The following is a 23195-nucleotide window of genomic DNA, read 5'->3' as shown; positions in this document are numbered from 1 at the left end:
AAAACACGGGGGGCAGGTCAAACACGGGGAGGGAGCAGGTGAAACACGGGGAAGGGGACAGATAAAACACGGGGGGCAGGTCAAACACGGGGAAGGGAGCAGATAAAACACGGGGGGGGCAGGTCAAACACGGGGGGGGCAGGTCAAACACGGGGAGGGAGCAGATAAAACACAGGAGGCAGGTCAAACACGGGGAGGGAGCAGATAAAACACGGGGGGCAGGTCAAACACGGGGGGGGCAGGTCAAACACGGGGAGGAGGGCAAGGACAGGAAGGAGCTAGGCAGAGGATCCAGTTGGCCCCATCTGCTCTGGCCAATATTTGTGCTCAGTGAATGGATCTTGGCATCGTAGGAAAGGGAAGGTGAGCCCCTGAAGACATCCCCCCACCCGAGCCCCTCCAGACCCTCCCCAACTCTCCCCATTCCACCCCACTCCCTGGAGGGTGAACCAGGGGCCACATGACAGGCAGAGTGAGCAGGGTCAGGATTTGGGGACCCAGCAGGGAAGAAGGTCAAGAAAGGGGAGGGAGACAGGGAAGGGTGTGGAGGGCACAGATGGAGATGGAGATGAAGAGGAGGCCGGGGAAGATGGCACAAGGAGGCTGAGGAGTCGGTGGGGGAGCACTACATGAAGAGAGGATCCGAGAAAGGGGTACTGGGGGGGTAGCAGGAAAGGCTGGAGGTGGTAAGTCACTGGGGCGAGGTTAGCGGAAGGGGAGCTCGTTAGTTGTGGGCTCCGTGAGTGTGGGAGATGAGCTGTGGGGCCGGGCCTGTGGTGCTCAGTGAGGGGGGCGGGGGTCAGGACATGAGTCGGGTGGGAGGAGCGGTGATGGCCAGGGCCTGGCAGCTGGTCAGTCAGGAGACGATGGGTGTTAGTCAGGGAGGAGCTGGTCCCAGGGGGTGAGAGAGGAGCCTGGACAGCCAGCCAGGGGTCACTTACCAGGGGGGCTGGGGGAGCGTCCAGTTAGGGGGGGATCCAGGCTGCGGCGTTGGCGTTGAGGTCGGCTAGAAAGCCGGGCGGGCCAGGCTTCCGCCAGTCCGGGGGGGGCGGCGGGGGGGGGCACTGGTGGCTGAGTTTTTTTGGGGGGGAGGTAGCAGAAAGGGGCCAGGGAATCAAAAGGAGAGGGGATGGAGATGGAACAAAACAATAGATGAGGGGGGCAGTGTGAGGCGGCCTGGGAGGGGAGGAAGGGGGGCAGGGATAGGGGGAAGGTGGCAGCAGGAGTGGGGCCCCACTGGGGTGGGCAGGGGGGAGAATGGTAGCTTGGACACCCCTGCAGATCTCGATCTCTACCCCCTCCCCTACGTCCCTTTCTTCTCCCAGAGGGACTTCTTGGGGGCTGGGGAGCACCTCGGGAAGGGGAGGGATCCTAGCCGGGGAGGGGGTCTCACCTTTTCGGATGGAGCCATCTGGGGAAGCTGTGTAGTCAGCGAGCAAGAAGCAGGCCCGGTCTCGTCCGTAGCGGCCCCGGCTCCCGGGGGTGATGGGACTCTTGTCTTCCGGGGAAAGAGCCGCCTGGTCAATTGCCGGGCAGTCCTCATGAGCTAGGGCAGCAGCTGCCGGGTCCCCGTTGGGGCGAGGGTCTGGCTCCCCAGGAGAAAGCAGGGGAGGGGGGCCGAGCAGACAAGAAGATGAAGGGAACAAAGAGACAGAATTAACGGAATCCCGAGTGCCCCAGCGACTCTGCTCAGCGGTCCCCGAGCGGGGCCACATCCAAGGAAACTTGGGGTCCCGGGAAGGAGGCAGCAGCAGGCTGGGTTCTGCCACTTCCACCCAGGTGACCCCAATTCCCCAGACCTCAGCTTCCTGGTTCGTAAAACGGTCAGTGTGCTCAGTGGTTCAGAGCACCGAGAACAGGAAGAGGTCACAGGATAATGACTGCCTTCTTTCTAGTGATAAATTAGAGGAGGAGGAGGAGGAAGAAAAAGAGGAAGAGGAGGAAGAGGAAGAGGAGGAGGAGGAGGGGAGGGGGAGAAAGGGAAAGAGACAGACAACTAGAGACAGAGATAAAAACAGCAGGACTTAGAGGAAAGAGATGGATCCAGAATCCAGAACGGGAAGGGGAAGAAGCCAGAGGGAAAGGCAGGCAGGCCTGAAGGGCTTGGCCGTGAGGATTAAAAGGGGAGTGCGGTGTGAGACAGGAAGGGGTGAGAGGGGCCAAGGTGGAAGGAAGTCCGCGGAAGGGGAGGAGCCCAGGGCTGTGAGTAGAGGGGCCAGTGTGTATGTGGGGGCGGCAGGACAGGATGTGGACAAAGCCTGGCCAGGCAGCACAGGAGCCCCGGGGTCGTCGCCAGGATGGCTTACGGCATCAAGAGGGTCTGTTAAAGGAAGGAGGAGCCTTGTGAGAGCAGAGGAGCTGAGGGAATCGAATTCGCATTTTCCTCACTCTAAGGGACTGTCCCATGAAGCGGACGTGGGGCCCTAGATCTGGAGGTGGCAGGTGGCGTCCGCCTCCCTCCTGTTATAGGTAAGGAAACTGAGGCCACGGTGAGGGCTTTGTCCGCGTCACCCTAGAGTCAAAGGCAAGAGGCTTGCGCAGACTCCTTTGGCAGGAGGGGAAAGATCCCGGCTCTGGACCCGGAGAACCTCTGTTCAAATTGCGCCTCAGAACCTCCCGGGAGCCTCTGGGACTTTTTCCTCGTCTGGAAATGAGGAGATGGGCGACAAGTGGCCGAGAGTCCCGTTCCGGGACCGAGCGACGGGCGAGCTTTGCTCCCAGGATCGCCTGGGCTGTCCTGGGGAAGGCGCTTCTCTCTGACCTTGGGGGGCAGCCCCGGGGCAGGCAGGAAACGGCAGGGACCCCTTTAGCCGAGGTGGGGAAGGACCGGCCGGCGGCTGGAGCTGTCCCCAAGGAGCCCGGGCTACTGCGGAGCTGCGGCGGGGAGGGGGGGCGGGGAGGAGGGACGGGAGGAGGGTGCAGGGAGGGGGGAGCCGGCCGGGCTGCAGCCTGAGTCACCTCCCGGGCCAGAATAACCTTATTTCCTGCTTTGACAAGTTGCAGGCAGGTCAGGTGAGTGCGGGAGGTGCCGCTTACCCAGGCCTGGCAAACACTTGACAAAATCTGGAGGTTATTGTGGAAAAGAGAGAACCGCGAGCTAAACATAGCCGTGGGGCCGCGCGGCTCGCGGTCACGGGGCGGGCGGCCTGGCTGCAGCGCCGGGGGCCGCGCCGCTTTCTAGGCGACCCGGTGGCCGCCTCGTCCGGAAAAAGAGACAGACCCCCACGCCCGGGAACGGGCTAAAGCGGGAGGTCCCGCGCGCAGAGGCTCCCTCCTCCCGCCGCAGAGGCTCCCTCCTCCCTCCCCACAAGCCTCCGCGGGGCTGAAGGGGTCCAAGCTAACTTCCCAACCGCACTAAGACGTGTACTGCGGTAGATATGGATGTAAGCCACCGAAACAAAAGCGGGGCGGGGGTCCTCCACAACTTGTGAGGGTGTAAGAGGGATCCCGAGCCCAAAAAGTTTGAAAAGGACCGAGCTAAAGCCCTGGGCAGAAAAGGAAAGTGAAGTGGGGAAAGTGGAAGCTCCACACAGGAAATCAAAGTCCAACCTGAGAGGGAGAGCTCTAGCCGGAGGGCAGTCATCTGAATAAAAGGAAAAGTCGGGCTGGGGCTGGGGGAGGGGGACAGCTCAGCTAGGGGGCGACAGAGTGCACAGAGCCCTGGGCTTGGAGTCAGGAAAAACCCCGTTCAAACTCGGCCTCAGACACGACCTAACTGGGTGACCTCTGCCTCAGTTTCGCCACCTGTAAAATGGGGATCATAATAGTAGTTCTTTCCCAGGGTGAAGGATGAGTTCCCTTCGGCGGACTGAAAGGGTGGGACGAGTCCACGAGGCGATCTGCCGTCAAAAACTGGGCCGTGTCGGGCAAGATGCCAGCGCCCCTGAGATCGGCTCGGGCTGCCGCTTTGGGCCGGCGGAGAGCCCCCCGTGGGGGCGGCGATCGGGGGGGAAGGAGCTGGGCTGGAGGGGAGGGATACAGGCACGCCAGCTGTCTTTGGGGGTCGGGAGGGCGGCCTCGGGGAGGGCGGACGGCTCTCGAGCTGTTGGGCCCGAGGACAGACTGTTTTTCAAACAGAGCCAGTTAGGCCTGCGCGGAAGGAAACTGCCCGGAGCAGCTCCTGGGCCCGGCAGCGCGTGGCCTGCGCCGGGGGGGTGCAATGCTCTCGGCTCTCCGAGGGCCGAGGGCCGGAGAGCGGCCCAGGCGGATCTGGGGCCAGATACTGCTTTGGATTTCCCTTCCAGCAGGAACATTTGGCAGCTCTCTAGGTATAAGGAAGTGCAGATGGGGGGGGGGGGGATGGAGGGAGGCGGTGCAGATGGAGCCTGAGGTTGAGGGGGTGAGGGGGCGCAGATGGGGGCAGAGCAGGGGGGAGGGAGTCCAGATGGGAGGATGAGGGAGGGAGTCCAGATGGAGCCAGAGGGTGAAGGGTGGGGGGCGCAGATGGGGACAAGGGGTGAGAGGGTGCAGATGAGGGCAGGGAGGGGATGGAGAGAGAACAGATGGGGGCAGGGCTAATGAGGTGTTCAGGCATCATGGGGGATGGGAGGGAGGAAGAGACAGGAAGGGCAGTGAGACTGTGCAGACCTGAAGAAACAGGTAAAGGTTTGGGGGAGGACACGGGATGCGGGGGGGAGGGGAACAGGAAGGGGGACTCGAGTTATTTTTAATTGGTGTGAATGTGGGTCAGCTGCTAAGGGAGCAGGGACCGGGCTGTTCAGTCTTTTCTCCCCCCACCCCCACCCCCAAGACTGACCTACTTTAAGCAAGGGAGAAGAAGGGCCCAAGGCCCCCTCGTTTCCCGGCTCAGACTAGCCGCCCGCCTCCCAGCACGAGCTAGGACAGCCCTAGCTGTCCTCCTTCCCTCTCCCTCCTAGCCTCCGCGGAGGTCTCCCGGTGGTGCCCTGGGCCTGGCTCTTCCTTCTCTGAGGCCGTCGCCCTGAGAGTCTGTCCCCTTGCTGACTACTGCCCCCCATGCCTGTGCCTCCTGTTACCACCCCTAGTGTCTCCCTCGCTCGGGGCCGGGTCCGAGCCTGAAGCCTCCGCTTCTTTTTCAGCCTCTGATCGCAGTCTCCATGAGCCCTTCTCAACGTCGGTCTCGTAAGAGACGAGTGGGGGTCACTGTCTCCTAGCCTTCCCCTGTGGCCCTCGCAGCCTTCCCCTGTGGCCCTAGCCATCCCCATGAGCCTTCTCTGACTGTCTCGGCCATTGCCCAGGGCTCTGCCTCCCGGTACTCGGCCCCTTCCCTCCCACCTCCCGGAACCTCTGGATGCCTTCCAGACTCAGCCTGCCGACTGAGAGAGCGGAGCTCCTCGAGCCCGTTCTTTCCTCCTTGTCAGCGCAGCAGCCTATCCCTGACTGGGCACGAGGGGTCTCTCGCCCTTCCCTCCCCCGGCTCCGACAGCAGGGACCGGGAAGGCGCTTAATAACTGCTCGTCAGCCTGGATGATCTGTAGCTGTGCCACCCGCGGTCTCTGACCACCTCTGTATCTCTCTATCGCTGGGCCAGCTTTACTAAACAAAGTCCCTGCCTCCTGTCTCTCTGGGACCGCTCCTGCTTCTCTCCGGGACCGCTCCTGCTTCTCTCCAGCCTCTACCTCCCATCGTCTCTGTGTCCATCTCGGACACAGTCTCTGTCTCTGACCGTCCCGTGTCCCTCCTCCGGGATGGGATGCTCACCGCCCTCAGCCCTGTCTGGGTGTCTGAGCGTGAACCTTTCGGAGACCGCCCCCAGCCTCTCCCCATCTTTGCGCGCGCCTCCGTCTCCCTTCGTCTCTGCTCCAGTCTCTGAGACGGTCCCTTTGCGCCCCAGTCGGCCGTGCCCGCCTCCCGCAGCCTCATCCCCTGTACCGCTCCATCTGGGAGGCCGCTGTGGTCCCAGCGTTGACCTTTTCCTGCTCCCCCTTCGCTCCCCTCCTCCCCCTCGGCCCCTCGCGTCCCCTCTCCTCACCTGCCCTGTTGATGTCGATCACCTCCTCCTGAGCCAGCGGACAAGGCTCCCCAGGGGCGGGCAGGGGGGGCAGGCCCATCCCCGCGAGCCCCCCGGCCCCGCCCCTCAGGAGCCCCGGGTGCACGTGGCCGTGCGGGCCCGGCAGCCCCGTGGGGTAGGAGCCGGGCGGGGGAGGGCTGAGGCCGCTGTGATGGTGGGGGAGCCCGGGCGCGGGGGGCGGAGGGGGGGGCGGCTCGGGCTTGCAATAATTGGGGGAGCCCGGCTGGGGCGGCCGGGGGATATGCTTGTTCTTTTTCTTAGGCAGCTTCTGCTTGGCCATGGCCAGCGAGTAGTACATGCCGAAGTTGTTGACGATGACGGGCACGGGCATGGCGATGGTGAGCACGCCCGCCAGGGCGCACAGCGCGCCCACCAGCATCCCCGACCAGGTCTTGGGGTACATGTCTCCGTAGCCCAGGGTCGTCATGGTGACCACGGCCCACCAGAAGCCGATGGGGATGTTCTTGAAGTAGGTGTGGTTGGAGCCCAGGATGTCGTCGGGGTCGGCCCCGATGCGCTCGGCGTAGTAGATCATGGTGGCGAAGATGAGCACCCCCAGCGCCAGGAAGATGATGAGCAGCAGGAACTCGTTGGTGCTGGCGCGCAGCGTGTGGCCCAGCACGCGCAGCCCCACGAAGTGCCGCGTCAGCTTGAAGATGCGCAGGATGCGCACGAAGCGGACCACCCGCAGGAAGCCCAGCACGTCCTTGGCGGCCTTGGAGCTCAGCCCCGACAGGCCCACCTCCAGGTAGAAGGGCAGGATGGCCACGCAGTCGATGATGTTCAGGCTGCTCTTGAGGAACTCCACCTTGTCCGGGCAGAAGGTGACGCGCATGAGGAACTCGAAGGTGAACCAGACCACGCACACGCCCTCCACGTAGGTCAGGAAGGGCTCCGTCTCCACCTCCACGTTGGTCACGTTCTCGGGGGGCTCCCCGGGCACCGACGACGCCTGGGTCACCGTCTTGTTGTGGATGTGGATGAAGCCCTCGTGGGTCTCCAGGCAGAAGGTGGTGATGGAGATGAGGATGAAGAAGAGGGAGGCAAAAGCCACGTACTGCGGGAGGGGGGAGGGAGAAGAGGGTGACCCAGGGGCCTGAGCCGGCCCCTCCCCCACGCTCCAGCCAAGCTCCAGCCCCGCCCCCCCCCTCGGGCCCTGGCCCTCGCGTGAGTCTCGGCCTCCAGAGCCCTGGTGCCCCTCCGGAGCTCTGAGGGTCCAGGCAGCCCTCGGAAATTCACACTGCCGCCTCCCCCCAGCCGTGAGGAATCCGAGGGGGCCTTAGGGGGAGGAGAGGGACAGAGACCCCTTTGCCTCTCCCCACCTCCTCAAGCCCTTGTTCTCGGAGGGGTGGGACGGGGGACACTGGCATCTGAGCCGGAAGGGGTCTGGGGGTGCTGTCTGTCTGTGGGCAGTGTGGGACGCCGGGGTCCGAGCCCAGGCTCTGGTTGGGACTTGTCTCGTGACCTTGGGCCTGTCCTTTCCCCTAATGTGGGCAAGGGGCTAAGGCATATCTCCGCTACCTCGATAGGCTTCCTTTACCGCCCCGCCCCCCCTTCCCTCAGCCTTCTCCGCAGTGAGCTGGGTGATGGGGCACTGCAGTGCGCATGCTCAGAACTCCCTCCCCCCCCCCGCGGCAGAGGCTGCGGTACTGCAGTGGGGGCGGGGCGGGGCCAGCACCGCGGACAGCTCCCGCCGCACTGCGCAGCCGCAACGTTAGCTTGGCCTTAACCCCATCTCCACCGGCTCCGCACTGCGCAGCTGCGGAGCCTCCGAAAGTTTCCCCCCCACCCCTTAACTCCTTCCCAACCCGGCCCGGGAAGAAGGGGAGGAAGGGGAGAAGAAGAGCAATGGAGGAAGGGGCGCCCCCCGTAGTACGCAGCCGCAGAAGCTGCTCCACACCCCCAGCGGGTTTAACTCATTGTCTCCCAAATAGTTGAGGGACAGACGGGGGGAGGGTCAAACGGGAGGGGGAAGGGAAGGCCCCGCCCCCCATAGTTCTCCCGAAAAGAGGTCACGGGAAGGGGGGGTATCTAAGAGCCACGTGCCCCCCATCCTCCTCCTCCCCCTCTTCAATCCTGCATACTCAGCGTTTCTCTGGGACCTAACTTCCCCGGGAATACAAGCTGCCTCCTCCACGCAGCCCCCCGGGGGGGAGGAGAAGGAGAAGGAGGGAGGGGGAAGGGGGATGCGGCATTGCAGTGGCTCCCTGTCCTTTCCTGGCCCGGGACTCAGCCAGCCCTTGGGGGGAGGGGAACGGACGGCAGACTCCGGGCTTCTGGCCCTTCCAAATGGGCTAAGGCATAAGCAGCTATGCCTTAGCCCCGGAGGGGGCGGCCATCTCCCCTAGAGGATACCGACTCTTCCCCCTCCTCCCCCTTTTCCTCACCCCCTTCTTGGACACAAAGACGAGCCGGTTCTTCTCTCCCTTCAATACGACTTGGGAGGGGACCTCGCTAGCCGGGGGAGGAAAGGGTGCAGGGCTCCTCCGGACCCCAGGGAGGGAGCGCTCCAGAAGTGGGGGGAGGGGGAAAAGTAGTCTAAAGTTTTCAAAGGGGCAGAGGATACGGGAGGGGGAGGGGAGAGCCTTCGTGGGGAAAGGGCATCCCGCAGCTGGCATCTCTAGGGCTTGGGAACCGAAGGAGCTCTCCAGAGGCTGGAGATCGGGAGGGTGGCCGCGCGCCTCGGCCGGATAGTGCCCAGGCTAGGGGTTGCATCGGCCCGGAGGCTCTAGGGCACCGAGAGGTTTCGAGAAACGCTCGGGTTGGCAGTCCCCTGCTAGGAGGCTGCGGGGGGGGGGGGGCGGTATTCCCAGGACCCGGGAAGCTCAGCTCCGGGGGCTGGGATGTGGTGAGCAGCGGGCAGAACCTCCCAGGGTTGGGGGAAGGGGCCGGCGGCTGCCGGAGGGAGCGGGGGACATTCTTACCCTGGCCGCCCGGGACGAGTAAGGGTCTTCGAAGAGCGCCCACACTTTGGGCTGCCAGCGGCGCCACCACGTCGCCCCCCCGGCTCCCCCGGGGCCGGCGGCGGCCCCTCCGGCCGCATCTTGGAAGCAGAGTCTCTTGAGCTCCCCTCCGGCCCCGGCGGCGTCCAAACCGCCCGCCTCGTCGTCCAGCCCTCCCGGGCCGGTCCCGGGCCCCCCGGGGCCTCCGGCGGCGGCGGCCGGCTCGGGGGTCTCGAAAGAGTCCAGAGCCTCCTCGGCGTCGCGGTGCTGCCGGTAGGTCATCCAGCAGCAGGCCTCCACGTCCGTCTCGTCGATGCCCCAGAAGGCGAGCTCCTCCTCGAACAGGGGCCCGCACACGTCGGCCGGGCAGTGCAGCTTGCCCGTGCGGTAGTAGTTGAGCACGTAGGCGAAGACGCCCGGGTGCCGGTCGAAGAAGAACTCGTCGCTGCGCGGATCGTAGTCGAAGTTGGCGGCCGCCCCCGGCTCCGTGAGGCCGGCCAGCCGCGTCCCGGGCAGGGTGCGCAGCGTCGAGCGGTACGTCTCATGGCGCACGCCGCCCACGTTGATCACGATCTTGTCGCTGTCGCCGCCGCCGTGTCGCCCCATGGCCGGGCCCCCGGGGCATGGCTTGCCCCCCGCGGGCCGCCCTGGAGGAGCCGGGCCGGGGCCCGGGGCCGAGGCGGACCCGGGCCCGGGGCCGGCGCTGGGGGAGGAGGGAACGGGCCCGGGGCAGGGACCCGCACAGGGAGCGGGACAGGGGCCGGGACCGGGACAGGGACAGGGGCCGGGAGGAGGAGGCGGAGGCGGAGGAGGAGGAGGAGCGGGAGGAGGTTGCGCCGGCGGCTGCTGCGGCTGTTTGGCCGCCGTGCGCCCGCGGAAGGAGGAGACACAGACTGAGCTCAGCATTGGAGGGGGCGGGGGCGCCCAGGGCAGGGGGGCGGGGCCCAGGCGGGGGCGGGGCCAGCCCCCGGGGGGCGGGGTGGATCTTAGAGGAAAGGGTAGTACCAGGAGAGGAGGGGCGGGGTTCTCTTAGGGAAGGGCGTGGCTGAGGCTGTTTGCCCCGCCCTCGTCGTCTCGAAGGCGGGGGCTGACTGGGGGCGGGGGCGCTCTAGGGGTCGGTGGGCCGGCCCGCTGGCTGCGCAGCCACGAAGGCGGAGTTGAGAGGGTGGGAGGAGGGAAAGGGGGCGGAGACGCCTGTGGGAGGCGGACCTGGGGAGGGGGGGGGGGAAGAAACAGAGAAAGAAAGAGGAGGGGGTCAGGACTGTCCCCCCGACTTTGGGCCGGCCTCATTTTGCGGCCGGTTCCCTCGCTCCTGAGGTGACTGTCCCTGCCTAGGTGTAAGATTCTGACAATGTCTGTCCTTTTGTGCGGATCTCTCCGTCTCTGGTGGTCGCTCTCTGCCCCTGTCCCCCTTCCGTTTTCCTCTCCCTGAATGTCTCCTTTGGAATCTTAGGGTCTCGGGTCTCTCTTTGCTTGCTATGTCTCTTTCTGTCTCTGTTTCTCCCCTCCTTCCCTCCTTCTCCATCTCTCCCTCAGCTCCTGTCTCTGTGTCTCTGCGTCTTTCACTTACTTCTCTTTCCCCCCTCCCCCCTCGTCCGCACTGAGGACTCTGGCTCCCTACCAGCCCGCAGAGTCGGGGGGGGGGCCTTCCTGCAGGGCCCCAGCCAACCCTACCCCGCCGGCCTCCCCAGTCCTCTTCCCCTGCACCCACCACTCCCCCTTCTCTCTGGCCCCGTCCTTTCCATGCCAGGTGCTGATTCCCCTCACCACCTCCACTGCCCCTGGCCCCGCTGAGCTCTGACTCTCACTCTCCAACAGGATGCCCCCCCCCACCGTCCGCTGGGGGACTGGAAAGAGCTGACATCACCGCCACCCCCAGGACCCAGGCGTCCTTGGCTCCCCTCGATCCAGAACGAAGGAACACAGCCAACACCACAGGACTGAGCAAAGTCACTGCCTCTGGTGAGACGGGGAGGAAGGGGGAGCAAAGGGACAGAAAGAAGAACGGAAAGGGGGAGAGGTGGGTTGGGGAAGGGGGAGGAGAGCAAGAGGATGGGAAAGGGGAGGTAAGCAATGAAGAAGGGGGAGGGGGAAGGAAGGTGTTGGTGATAGAGGGGATGAGCATTAGGATGCGAAGTTGGAGTCCGATGTTTGGGATGGGGAAGTGACTGGACCGACCGTGGTGCTGAAATGGACGCTGGGCTAATGGGGAAGTAGAGGGAGGGTCCAGACTTGAGGAAAGAGGAGGAGGGGCATAGGATGGGGCTGAAAAGAGAAAGCGGGAAGGAAACCAAACGGGGTGGGTGAGCTAGGGGCTCTTGGAAGAGTGGATTTTAGAGAAGGGGGCTTCTAGGTCTTTGGCTCTGGCCATGGAATATTGGCTCGAGGGGGCAATTCAATTGGATTCTTGATTCTGTGGTCCCCTTCCTCTGGCTGGGGGAGGCAGAGGCGAAATCCAGCTTGCCAGAGGTCTGAGCTGTTTGGGATCCAGATGATGGAGGGGAAAGGATCTCCACAACCTCTCCTCCATCCCCAAGAGGAAATATCTGGAGCTTTCTCCTTCAAGATCTCTCCTCAAACTTGTCTCTGTCCCAATGATTCAGTCCCCCCCCCTTTCCCCTCCCCACTGTCCTCTCGCCTTCCTCTTCTGCCCTCTCTCGTCTTCTTTCCTTCCATTCCATCCCTTGCTCTTTCTTCCCACTCCCCCATCTCTGCCTCCTGGTCTCCCCACCGCCCCATCACCATCTGCACTCCTTTGTCTCCATCTCTCCCCATCTGAGTCCCGTGTCTTCCCCTTGAGTCTCCTACCAAGTCCCTCACTTATTCCTGGTCTGTCAGTGTAGACGCCTTTTCTCTCCTCCAGTTTCAAGGCCCTTCAACCCACTTCTCTTGCCTTCCCCTCCCCCCTTTCTGCATACACCCCCCCCCAGACAATCGAGTCCCTCTCCCCAGTCCGATCTGAAGGTTTCTCTACTCTTTCGAGGTCACTGCCCACCCCCACGCTTGAGTCCTCCCTCCGTGTTTCCCCCCCTCCACCTGTGGCTCGTTCCGACTGATCTCAGGCCGGAGCTGGCTCCTCCGCTCTCCCCCAGCGCTGGCCCTCTGCCTTCGCCCCTCACTCCCCACTCCCGGCCCCCTGCAGTTCATTCTGCTTGGTCTTCCTGGAATCTCCCTTCTCAGTGTGGTTTCTTCCCATCTCTTTGTCCTCCCTTCTCCTCCACCCATCCACCTATCTCTCCCATCCCCCATCCCTCGCCCCTCTTCTATCTGTCACCTCAGCCCCCTCTCTTCCCACACTCATTCCCTCCCTCCCCTTTCCCGGCTCCACCAAATTTTAGACCCAGAAGGGATCGCTGGGAGGCCAAGTCCTCCCTTTTACAAACAGGGCGTCTGGAAGCTGACGAGTGGCCGGCCCTGGACCATCCGGCCAATGACTAGCAGAAGGGGATTGGAACTCGGCTCCTCTGACCTCCCTTTTTATTCCCTGCCTGCAGTCCTCCCTCATCAGCCGAGCCTCTCCACCTTCAGCATTCCCTTCCCTGGCTCCCCAGCTCCGTCAGACCCTTTCCCCTCCCCATCCGCATCCGTCGGCCCCCAACCCAGTTACTGACTCCCTCCCCAACTCCCTTTTGCCCCCACCTGCCCCTCCCCCACCCCGGCCGCTCTCCCTGCCCAGCCCTAGCCACTAGCCTGGCTAGTCCTCAGCCCTCTCCTCAGTTCCCAGTCCCCGTCCCCTTCCCCCCATCATTTTCTCCCAGTGCTTCCATTTCTCTGACCCCCTTATGGGGGCTTTCTTCAATTTTCTGCCCAGGCTCCCTAGGCCTCCGTCCCTAACCCCCATGGCCCCCCTCCTCCCCCTCCATCTTCCCTTCCTTCGTCTGGAGTGTCTTTTTCTCTCCACCGTAACCCAGCCGGATTCTACACACAGTTTGTTCCCCCCACCCCCACCCCGCCCGTCTCCCGCACCAACCTCCTCCCGTACTCACGATGGGGGCGGGGTTGTGTTTTCCAGGGGGGGTGGGGTGGCTCCAGGGCTTGGCCCCTGGAACAGGAGGAAGGGGAGGGGTGGGGGCTCAAGCTGCGGGGCTCGGACCCGGGCCGGCGGCTCCGGGATCCGGGCGGTGGCTGCTGTTCAAAGGGGGAGGGGGAAAGGGGCCGGAGTCGGGGGGAGGGTCTGACATCACTACCCGTGTTGGCGGGGAGGGACCACCCTAACCCACCCACCCCCATCCCACCTCTGGGCCTCCGAAGGCTGCTGGCCCCACCCCTGCGGCGGACCCTGGCTGGGAGAGCAAGGGAGGGGCTAGCTGGTCCAGCCACCTGTCAGCCGGGAGCCCGCCCTACCCCGGCCTGGGCGGGAGAGGAAGGCTCAGGAGTTGCGGAATGAGGGACTACCACTCCCGGCATGCTCCAAGCGCAGATTTCCTAAGCTCGGGCCGCGGCCCGGCCACTGAGCTCGCCGGGAATTGTGGTTCCCTGGCTTTCAGCCGCCTTTCCCTTTCCCCACCCTCATCGGGCTGCGGGCAGGCGCCAGGCGCCCACGCGGGGCGGGCGAGCGCGCGGGGGACCAAGGGAAGGACGCAGAGGAAAAGACACATCGCAGTTTTTTATTCGGCAGTTGAGGGGAGGCAGAAGAGGGGACAAGATGTTGCCAAGGCCAGAAGCGGCCTGGCCCCGGCCTGCACCCCCTCCCCCGGGGATCTCCAAGCGGAGAGCCGAAGAGGATCCCCGAGCGCCCACCCAAAGAAGAGCCCCAAGGAGGCCCCCGTGAAATCTCCTGGCGGAAGGGTGGGGGTGGGGGTGGGGGTGGGGGAGCATGCGGTGCTCAGCTCAAGGGTACCGGCGGGGCTGGGGGTGTCGGGGGACTTGGAAGGGGTGTGGGGAGCTCTCAGCTCAGGGCCCCGGGGGGGTTCCCCGAGCCCGTGCCAGGCCCACGCGGGCTGCTCCCCGGTCGAACACAGCCACATGGGGCCCTAGGAAGACGTCGCCGAGGATCCAGAAGGGGCCCGCGGGCGGCGGCACGTCCAGAGCCAAGAAGCCGGACAGACAGAGGCGGGTGCGGCCGCTGGCCAGCTGCGGGGCGAGGGCAGGAGCGTCTGGGCAGGCCCGCCCCCCCCAGCGGTCACCCCGGCCGCAGCCCAAGAGCATCCAGGCGTCGGCGGCACAGCTCGCGGGACGCCGGCAGGTCATCACGTCCCGCCCCCCGACGGGCCCCCTCCCCAAGCTTCGTCTCTGCTCTGGATTCCCTCCGGGCTCATCCCGGGACGGCGGGAGGTGAAGTCACTCGTGGGGGCCCCTGGAGGGGCTCACTAGCCTTCTCCACCCCTCCCCCTATAAGTGGACGACTCCCTGCACCCTGTTGATAGGTGACGTCACTGCGGAGTGGGGGGTGGCGGACCTTCCTCAAAGCGCTGTGACGTCAACAGAAGTTCCCCGCCCCCACCTCCTCATTCCCTTCCCCCCTCCCAAAGGGGACCTGTCTATTCCTCACCCAGGGTCCCCCTGCCTCAGGCTTGGGGCAGAGTTCACTCTCGAGGTCTGCGCATCTACCCCTCCCCCACCAAATTCCCAATTCCTTCCTTTCCCCGGGGAACCTCGACAATCGCACTCCTTGGATTTGCTATGACGTCACTGCTGGGGAAGGGGATTTCTTCGCTTCGGTCAGTGGGGGGAGTGGGCGTCCGTCCCTGCCTTCTGCAGCGGCCCCAAATCGGTCCCCTGGTGCAGGGAGCCTGGAGGGCCCCGCCCCCATTTTCTGTGCCTTGAGTAAGTGGTCTCCAGGGAGCCCCCTACCTGAATGACATAATCTTGGGCGGTCAGGTTGAACCAGACACCTCCGAGCAGGAAGGAGATGGGTGGGAGGTCGGGGAGGCGCTCACAGGGGATCAGATACTGCGGGAGGGGAGGGCAAGAGTCCGTTGTGCTGTGTCACGCACCCCCTCATCTTCCCCATTCTCTCCTCCCATTCTTGCCTACCAGAACCCTCTGCCCGACCTATTCCTCCCCCTCCTGGGGGCCAGAGTGGGTGCAGCGCCCCCCGGCCGACTCATCGCCAGCTTACGGGTCTCTGAGGCCGCCCTGGGCTCCCCAGAACGGCAGGGCCCCTGCGGGGAAGGCTGCTTCCCAGTCCCCTCCCAGCCGCCGGCATCTCCGCGCTCCCCGCCCCCTCTCTGCGGAGCCTGACATCCATCTACGGCTCCCTCCTCCCCCTTTGCGAAGTCCTTTCCGGGCTTCCCTCGGCGCTCACAGCCACTGCTCCAGGCCACTTCCTCGCTCCCTCCCCCCGTACACCTGTTCGGCCTCATCTCCGGGACTCCAGCATGCCCTCGGAAGGCCCTGGGCCCGGCCCGGCCCGCCCTTCCTTCTGTCACGGGGCTCCTGCCCATTTCCCTCCTCAGCGCACCCCCCACCCCAGCTCCGAGCAAAGGACCCAGCTCTCCTCTCTGTGATTGTCAGGGCGCAAAGGAGCGGCCCTGGAGGGGATGCGGAGCCCCATCCCCTTCTCGGAGGACTGGGATAAGCGAATGGCGGCGGGGAAACGATCCCAGCGCCCCTCGGCCTGCACCCGAGCCTCAGAGCCCCCTGCTCCCTCCGCCAGCTGCTCCCCTCACCTCCCCAGCCAGCAGCGGGAAGCCGCCAATGAGTCTGTGCAGCTCCCCGATCTCCTTGGAGGGGCCGGTGATGAGTGACGTGCCGGTGTCCACAATAGCAGCGCAGCCGTTAGGGCACAGGTGCAGGGAGTGGCCCACAGTCACCCTGGGGAGGAGAAGCATGAGCTCCTGGACCGAGCAGGTGCCCCTCCAGCCCCAGGCCCTCACTGACCCAGGCGCCTGCCCTTCGGTCCCCTCCAACACTGACCCAGGCGCCTGCCCCTCCAGTCCCCCGCAACACTGACCCAGGCACCTGCCCCCCCAGCCTCAGGCCCTCACTGACCCACGCACCTGCCCCTCCAGCTTCCCCCCAACACTGACCCAGGCACCTGCCCCTCCAGTCCCCCCAACACTGACCCAGGCACCTGCCCTTCGGTCCCCTCCAACACTGACCCACGCACCTGCCCCTCCAGTCCCCCCCAACACTGACCCACGCACCTGCCCCTCCAGCTTCCCCCAACACTGACCCAGGCACCTGCCCTCCAGTCCCCCCCAACACTGACCCAGGCACCTGCCCTCCAGTCCCCCCCAACACTGACCCAGGCACCTGCCCTTCGGTCCCCTCCAACACTGACCCAGGCGCCTGCCCCTCCAGCTTCCCCCCAACACTGATCCACACCTGCCCCTCCAGCCCCAGGCCCTCACTGACCCAGGCACCTGCCCCTCCAGCTTCCCCCCAACACTGACCCACACCTGCCCCTCCAGCCCCCCCAGGCATCCTTCCTTAGAGATTCCAGGCCTGCAGGCAATCGCCCCCAACTCTTTCTGCCACCCCAGCCTCGTCCCCCGCAGGCTCCAGGCCTTTAGGGCCCTCACCGCTCCATATGGATCTGCCAGTAGGCTGGCCGGGTGACGGGCAGGAAAGTGAGGGGAGGGGTGTAGCGAGCTGGATCCGAGCCTCCCAGAATCACTTCTCCCCCTGAGGCCGCCTCCGGGTCCCTGTGGGGCCAGAACCGAGCCGCTGGGGGAGGGAGATCAGCAAGTCCCGCCCCCTCACTGACAGCGAGGAAAGGGAAAGGGACTAGCTTTGGGTGACCCGCTAATAAATGTGGGCGTCGGGATGGGGGGCAGCTGCCCTGCCTCTGCAGCCGGGCTCTGTGCACATTTGGGAAGTCCCCAGGGGCAGGGCAGCATGCAGGCGCAAGGGGGGACGGGCTTCCCCGCCAGGGGGTTGACCTGCCCCGGGGACCGTGACAAGAAGGGACGGAGAAGCGGAAAGAACGCGGGGAGATGTTCTAGCCCCACTTTATGGAAGAGCAAAAGGAGAGGTCGATTTGACCCTACTCGGAGTTGGGGTGGGGGCGGGGCTTCCCATCCAGAGGGGACGACCGAGGTAGGGTGGGCGGGCTTCGCATCCAAGAGGAAAGAACAGAGGGAGACTGGGCGGGGCTTCCCACCCAGAGGGGAGGGCCAAAGTGGAGTGGGCAGGGCTTCTCATCCACGAGGGAAGGACTAGGCGGGGCTTCCCATCCAAGAGGGCAGGACCGAGGTAGGGTGGGCGGGGCTTCCCATCTCAGGCCACACCTGTTGAGGTAGACGAGAAGACGGGCTTCTCCAGCAGCCCCAGCTCCATCAGCGCGTCCAGCGGAGGCTGCACTCCGCCCACCGACAGAGCCGGGAAGCCCAAGCCGAAGATCCCATCGAAGTGAGCGAGCGCAAAGGCCAGGCTTGGCTCCCATAGGGCCTCCCCAAAGAGCAGGGAGACCCCCCCGACGCCTCCGATCTGGGGGGACAGGAGGGAGAACGATGCACACACCCAGCTTCCCTCCGTCTCCTCCTTTCCGTAGAAAGTCCTCCTGCCGCCCCCGGCCTGTTCTGGCCGCCACCGTCCAAGCCTCAGCTCAGATCTAAGAGCTGGGGTCTGTAGCAGGCACGCCCATTTTGTGGATGAGGAGACTGAGGCAGAAGCGTTAAGATGCCTTGTCCAGGGACGAGCCCCGAAGCCAGAGGGTGACTCACGGTCAGCCTGTCCTCGCTCAAGACACCGTCAAGCCGCCCGGTTCCGTAGCGGATGGAGAACTGGGTCCCGTTGGGCCGGAAGGAGCTGGAGGCCTTGGAGTCGTACCGCCGATGGAACCCTGGGTCAGAGGCCGGGAAGGCGTGGGCAGGAGTTAGGGCGCTGCTGGAGAGCCCCGGCTCCTTGCATTAGGCCAGGGAGCCAGAAGAGCCCACCCAGCCCTCCCCTCCCCTCCCCTCCCCTCTGGATGAGGAAAGAAGGGGGAGAGGAGGAAATCGACTTGACTAGGGCCAATGGTCAGCGGTTAAAAAAAAGGCCTGGAGGATTCCCCGAAGGAGGCCCGCCTGGGGAGGCAGCGCAGTTCTGCCGGGCCCCAGCGAGCAGACCCTGAAGCAGTGCCCAGCGGTCAGAGCTGCCCACCGCGGGATGGCCGACAGGGAGGGAGCCGGGCAATGGCCTCGCCCCCAGGGCAAGCCATTCCCATCGGGCCTCGGGGTGGGGTCAGCGGCCTCTGCCCAGGAGTTTGTGAAACGGAGGGCCAGCAAGCCTGAGGTTCCCCACACACACACCGACAGGGGGCCCCACGGTCCCGGACATCACCAGCCTCGCTGGGCAGAGGAGGGAACGGGAAGGGACTTGCCCAGTGGGGGCAGGGCCCCGATTCCACCTCCAGGCTCTTGTTTCCTGTGGGGGCTCCTGCCACCCTCCCCCCCTTCCCTCTTTCCCCCCTCTCACAGCATCCCAGGCTGAAGACACTGCAGCGTCGAGAAGGGACCCAGAGGTTGGACGAGCCGGTGTCAAAGATGACGGAGAAGTTCTGGGGGGGCGTCCCCAGCCCGATCTCCCCAAAATATTGAGCCTGGTTGGAGAGGAAAGGAAGGGGATGGGGAAAGGCCCCGCGGGGGCGGGGGGGGGCAGGGTGGCCACTGCCCTGGGGGGGGGGCTGAAGGGAAGGGGGAAGGACTCACATTCAAGTAGTTGGAAAGTGGCACAAGAATGGGCCCATCCGCGGGCAGAGGGGCCTCCCGGGACCTCCAGCCCCTCAGGCTGTGGAGAATGCCAGGAGACACGCGAACCCTGCGCAGGGGGATCCTGCAGAGAAGGGGAAGGCACTTCTGGGGGGGCTTGTGGGAACCTGCCCCGGAGCCCCAGCGAACACTCGGGGACCACAGGGGAGAGGGCTTCGTCCTCCAGGAAGCCCTCCGGGATTTCCCCACTTGCTCCTCTTGTGTTCTCCTCAGTTGCTGAGGACTGTTTTTCTGGACATCCTCCGGTCGGCCCCGATGGCGCGGCCATTATCTGGGCATTGCGCTGTGTGCTTAATAAATGGTTGTTTCCCGGTCGCTAACTGATTGGCATCCCCAGCGTAACGCCCGCATCCAGCAGCTGGGCAACAAGAGCCGAGTTCAAATCCAACCTCAAACGCTCAAGTACTATGGGTACGACCCTGGGCGAGTTACTTAGTTTCTGCCTGCCTCTGTTTCCTTACCTGTAAAATGGAGAGGTAATCGCCCCAACCTGCTAGGACTGTGGAGAGGGTAACGCGAGAAGGTTGTAAAGGCCGGCGTACAGCGTCGGGCGCGCAGCAGGCAGGAGAGATGCCGGTACCCTCCCCTCCCCTTCTCCATACCCCCACTAACGCCATCCTTGCCCCCACCCCCACCCCACTTGGGCCAGGGGAGAGCCTGGGAAACGCTCCCCCATCGCTGGAGAGCACGGGGGTGTGAGGGAGCTTTCTCCCCATAAGGGGTGGGGGAGGAGGGGAATGGCCTCCAGCAAATGAGAGGGAAAGACCCGCAGGGAGGATGGTGCTGGGGGAGGGGGGAGAACGCTGGGGCCCCTACCTGATGAGGGAGGCCACCGTGGGGCTCAGCAGCACCAGCAGAAGCAGGGCCCGCCTCGGGTCCATCTCCGAGCAGGTCTGAGGCGCCGCGGGGGCAGCTGGGAGGCTCTCTCCCGGGAGTCCCCTCCCCACGTCCTTCAGGAGGGCCGGAAGGGCCGAGTGGTCGTGCGGAGCCCACAAGAGTCCTTGAAATCCTCTTTCTGGGAACCCGGAGGAACCGGGGTCAGCCGGCACGCCCGCCGGGCTCCGCCTCCCCGGGCCCTGCTCTGAAGGGCCTTGGCGAGTGCTCAGAGCCCCGCGTGACGCTCCCCTGTCCCCCCATCCCTGCTCCCCGTTCGCCGCTCCTCATACTCCGCCAGCAAGAGATGGCATCGGAGCCTGCTGGGAGCGTGGGATTGGGGGCCAGCCTCAGCTTACTCTTCTGCAACGAACTGGGAGCAACCTGGCGATTTGAAAGCCCCGACTACCTCAGTCCTTTGCCTGGGACACTGGATATGACGTCGGACACGACTCTTTCCTTCTCCGCGCCTCAGTTTCTTCAAATGGGAAACAAGGATTGACCTTGGAGATCTCCAAGGCGGAGATCAGGCTACACCTCTGGGGACTTCCCAGAATCTCAGCGCTCTCCGGCTCTCCCTCTTCCCCACCCAGGCCAGCCCCTCCCCTAGGTCCCAAAGAATGATTAACCTCAAGTGTCCCTTCCAGGGGAGCAGAAGCACCTCGCGAGGGGCCCCAGTGTTTGGAAAGGAACTGGCCTGGAGAGGAGGGAGGCAGGTGGGGCCACTTGGGAGTCTCCGGGTCTCCAGAAATCCCCGCCTCGAAGTCGAAGGCTCTGGGGAACCAGCTAGCCCGCTGGACCTGAGCCGAACTCACAGCCCCTCCCCCCATCTTCTCCCAGGCTTGGCCAAACTCAATCCTCCCCGGATGCTCAAGCCCAACTCTCACTACCTTCCCCCGGCTACAGGGCCTCGGGCCTCGCTTGTTGTATGCAAACAGGCTGAGGTTTTCTCCACCCGGAGAAGTCTTTAAGCTTTCCCCTTGTGATTCTCCTCGCGTCATAGCCAAACTCCCGGACACTTGCACCCGGGGCTTTCGCCTCCTTTCCTCCTCACTCGGCTTTCTGAAATCAGCTTTTTGACCCAGTAAAGCGTGAAAGCTTCTCTCTCTAAAGTTTCCCCCCCCGAAAGGGGCCCACACGGGCAAAAATGTGTGTGGCAGCCCTTTTTGTGAGAAACTTCCAGCAAGAAACTGGAAGCCAAGGGGACGTGGGGAACGCTGAATGAGCCATGGGAAATGAAGGTTAGGGAATACTATTGTTCTGCAAGAAACGACCAGCAGCCTGATTTCAGAGGCCGGAGAGACTCCCAGGAACTGATGCTGAGGGAAGTGAGCAGGGCCAGGAGAGCATCGTGCATGGCAACAACAGGACATATGATGATCAATTCTGATGGACGTGGCCCTCTTCAACAATGAGATGATTCAGGCCAGTTGTCTGTTCAGTGATGAAGAGTCCCAGAGAGGACTGTGGGAGCTGAGGGTGGCCACAGTGTAACATTCTCACTTTCTCTGTTGTTTGCTTGTATTTGTTTTCTTTTCCTTCCTTCTTGAGCCTATTTTTCTTGTGCAGCAAGATAACTGTATAATTATGTATACATATAATGGTTTTAACATTTTTAAAAATAATTATAACTTTTTTATTGACAGAACCCATGCCAAGGTAATTTTTTTTTTTACAACATTATCCCTTGCACTCACTTCTGTTCTGACTTTTCCCCTTCCTCCCTCCACCCCTTCCCCTAGATGGCAAGCAGTCCTATACATGTTAAATATGTCACAGTGTATCCTAGATACAATATATCTGTGCAGAACCGAACAGTTCTCTTGTTGCACAGGGAGAATTGGATTCAGAAGGTAAAAATAACCCGGGAAGAAAAACAAAAATGCATGCAGTTTATATTCATTTCCCAGTGTTCTTTCTTTGGGTGTAGCTGCTTCTGTCCATCTTTGATCAATTGAAACTGAATTAACTCTCTTTATAGAAGAGAACTACTTCCATCAGAATACATCCTCAAACAGTATCGTTGTTGAAGTGTATAATGATCTCCTAGTTCTACTCATTTCCCTCAACATCAGTTCCTGTAAACCTCGCCAGTCCTCTCTGTGTTCATCCTGCTAGTCATTTTTTACAGAACAATAATATTCCATAACATTCATATACCACAATTTACCCAGCCATTCTCCAATTGATGGGCATCCATTCAATTTCCAGCTTCTAGCCACTACAAACAGGGCTGCCACAAACATTTTGGCACATACAGGTCCCTTTCCCTTCTTTAGTATCTCTTTGGGGTATAAGCCCACTAGTAGCACTGCTGGATCAAAGGGGATGCACAGTTTGATAACTTTTTGGCCATAATTCCAAATTGCTCTCCAGAATGGTTGGATTTGTGCACAAATCCACCAACAATGCCTCAGTGTCCCAGTTTTCCCGCATCCCCTCCAACATTCCTCATTATTTTTTCCTGTCATCTTAGCCAATCTGACAGGTGTGTAATGGTATCTCAGAGTTGTCTTAATTTGCATTTCTCTGATCAATAGTAATTTGGAACACTCTTTCATATGAGTAGAAATAGTTTCAATTTCTTCGTCTGAGATTTGCCTGTTCATATCTTTTGGCCATTTATCAACTGGAGAATGGCTTGATTTCTTATAAATTAGAGTCAATTATATATTTTGGAAATGAGGCCTTTATCAGTGCCTTTAACTGTGAAAATGTTTTCCCAGTTTGTTGCTTCCCTTATAATCTTTTTTTGCATTAATTTTGTTTGTACAAAGGTTTTAAAATTAGATATAATCAAAATTTTCTATTTTGTGATCAATAATGATCTCTAGTTCATCTTTGTCACAAATTCCTTCTTCCTCCACAAGTCTGAGAGGTAAACTATCCTATGTTCCTCTAATTTATTTATAATCTCGTTCTTTATGCCTAAATCATGGACCCATTTTGATCTTAAATCCACATAAATCCTCAGCATTTTTATACATCAACAAAATCCAACAGCAAGAGAAATTCCATTCAAAACAACCATTGATAGCATAAATATTTGGGAATCTAGCTATCAAAGGAAAGTCAGGAATTATATGAGCAAAATTACAAAACGCTTTCCACACAAATACAGATTTAAATAATTGGAAAACTATTTAAGTGCTCTTGGATAGGCCGAGCGAATATAATAAAGATGACAATACTCCCTAACCTAATCTATTTATTTAGTGCTATACCAATCAGATTCCCAAGAAACTATTTTAGTGATCTAAAAAAAATAACAACAAAATTCATATGGAAGAACAAAAGGTCGAGAATCTCAAGGGAATTAATGAAAAAAAAATCAAATGAAGGTGGCCTAGCTGTACCTGATCTAAAACTATATTATAAAGCAGCAGTCACCAAAACTATTTGGTATTGGCTAAGAAATAGATTAGTTGATCAGTGGAATAGGTTAGGTTCACAAGGCAAAATAGACAATAACTATAGCAATCCAGTGTTTGACAAACCCAAAGATCCCAACTTTGGGGATAAGAATTCACTATTTGACAAAAACTGCTGAGAAAACTGGAAATTAGTATGGCGGAAACTAGGCATGGACCCACACTTAACACCATATACCAAGATAAGATCAAAATTCATTGAGCATATTTAACATGTATTGGAATATCTGCCAGCTAGGGGAGGGGGTGGGGGGAAGGAATGGATAATTTGGAACGGAAGGCTTTGCAAAGGTCAATGTTGAAAAAATTACCCATGCATATGTAG

At 61.7% G+C, this 23195-nt stretch overlaps 2 protein-coding genes and 1 long non-coding RNA gene across 10 annotated transcripts in view; 1 reads left to right on the top strand and 2 right to left on the bottom strand.

Annotated features, from left to right (window-relative positions):
* LOC127556859 (uncharacterized) overlaps positions 1 to 935 on the top strand; it is a 2159-nt gene extending 1224 nt beyond the window's left edge. For 6 of the 7 annotated variants that reach the window (XR_007952549.1, XR_007952547.1, XR_007952548.1 and 3 more), the window contains one exon: positions 1 to 935. This exon is cut by the window's left edge. This is a non-coding gene — a long non-coding RNA (uncharacterized LOC127556859). The other variant, XR_007952550.1, reaches the window with a different exon arrangement.
* KCNC3 (potassium voltage-gated channel subfamily C member 3) overlaps positions 1 to 13424 on the bottom strand; it is a 19171-nt gene extending 5747 nt beyond the window's left edge. Inside the window, exons 1-4 of one of the 2 annotated variants that reach the window (XM_051990328.1) lie at positions 12918 to 13424; positions 8914 to 10140; positions 5951 to 7046; positions 1394 to 1585 (exon numbers count right to left, since the gene is read on the bottom strand). In XM_051990328.1, the coding sequence (XP_051846288.1) occupies positions 1394 to 1585; positions 5951 to 7046; positions 8914 to 9837 (2212 nt within the window). In that variant the 5' untranslated portion in view covers positions 9838 to 10140; positions 12918 to 13424. The remainder of the gene's footprint in view (positions 1 to 1393; positions 1586 to 5950; positions 7047 to 8913; positions 10141 to 12917) is intronic. The other variant, XM_051990327.1, reaches the window with a different exon arrangement.
* A 94-nt stretch (positions 13425 to 13518) lies between these two features.
* On the bottom strand, positions 13519 to 19447 carry NAPSA (napsin A aspartic peptidase). Its single transcript, XM_051990329.1, is given in 10 exon segments — positions 13519 to 14004; positions 14725 to 14823; positions 15543 to 15687; positions 16398 to 16520; positions 17106 to 17121; positions 17124 to 17304; positions 17541 to 17659; positions 18274 to 18397; positions 18507 to 18630; positions 19383 to 19447. Coding segments are annotated over 10 exon segments (1176 nt in total). The 3' UTR covers positions 13519 to 13824.
* Between the last annotated feature and the right edge of the window lie 3748 nt (positions 19448 to 23195).

Source organism: Antechinus flavipes, chromosome 3 (assembly GCF_016432865.1).
Source record: "Antechinus flavipes isolate AdamAnt ecotype Samford, QLD, Australia chromosome 3, AdamAnt_v2, whole genome shotgun sequence".
NCBI lineage: Eukaryota > Metazoa > Chordata > Mammalia > Dasyuromorphia > Dasyuridae > Antechinus > Antechinus flavipes.
Note: the sequence above shows the minus strand (reverse complement) of the source record. Positions and strands in the feature narration are given on the sequence as shown.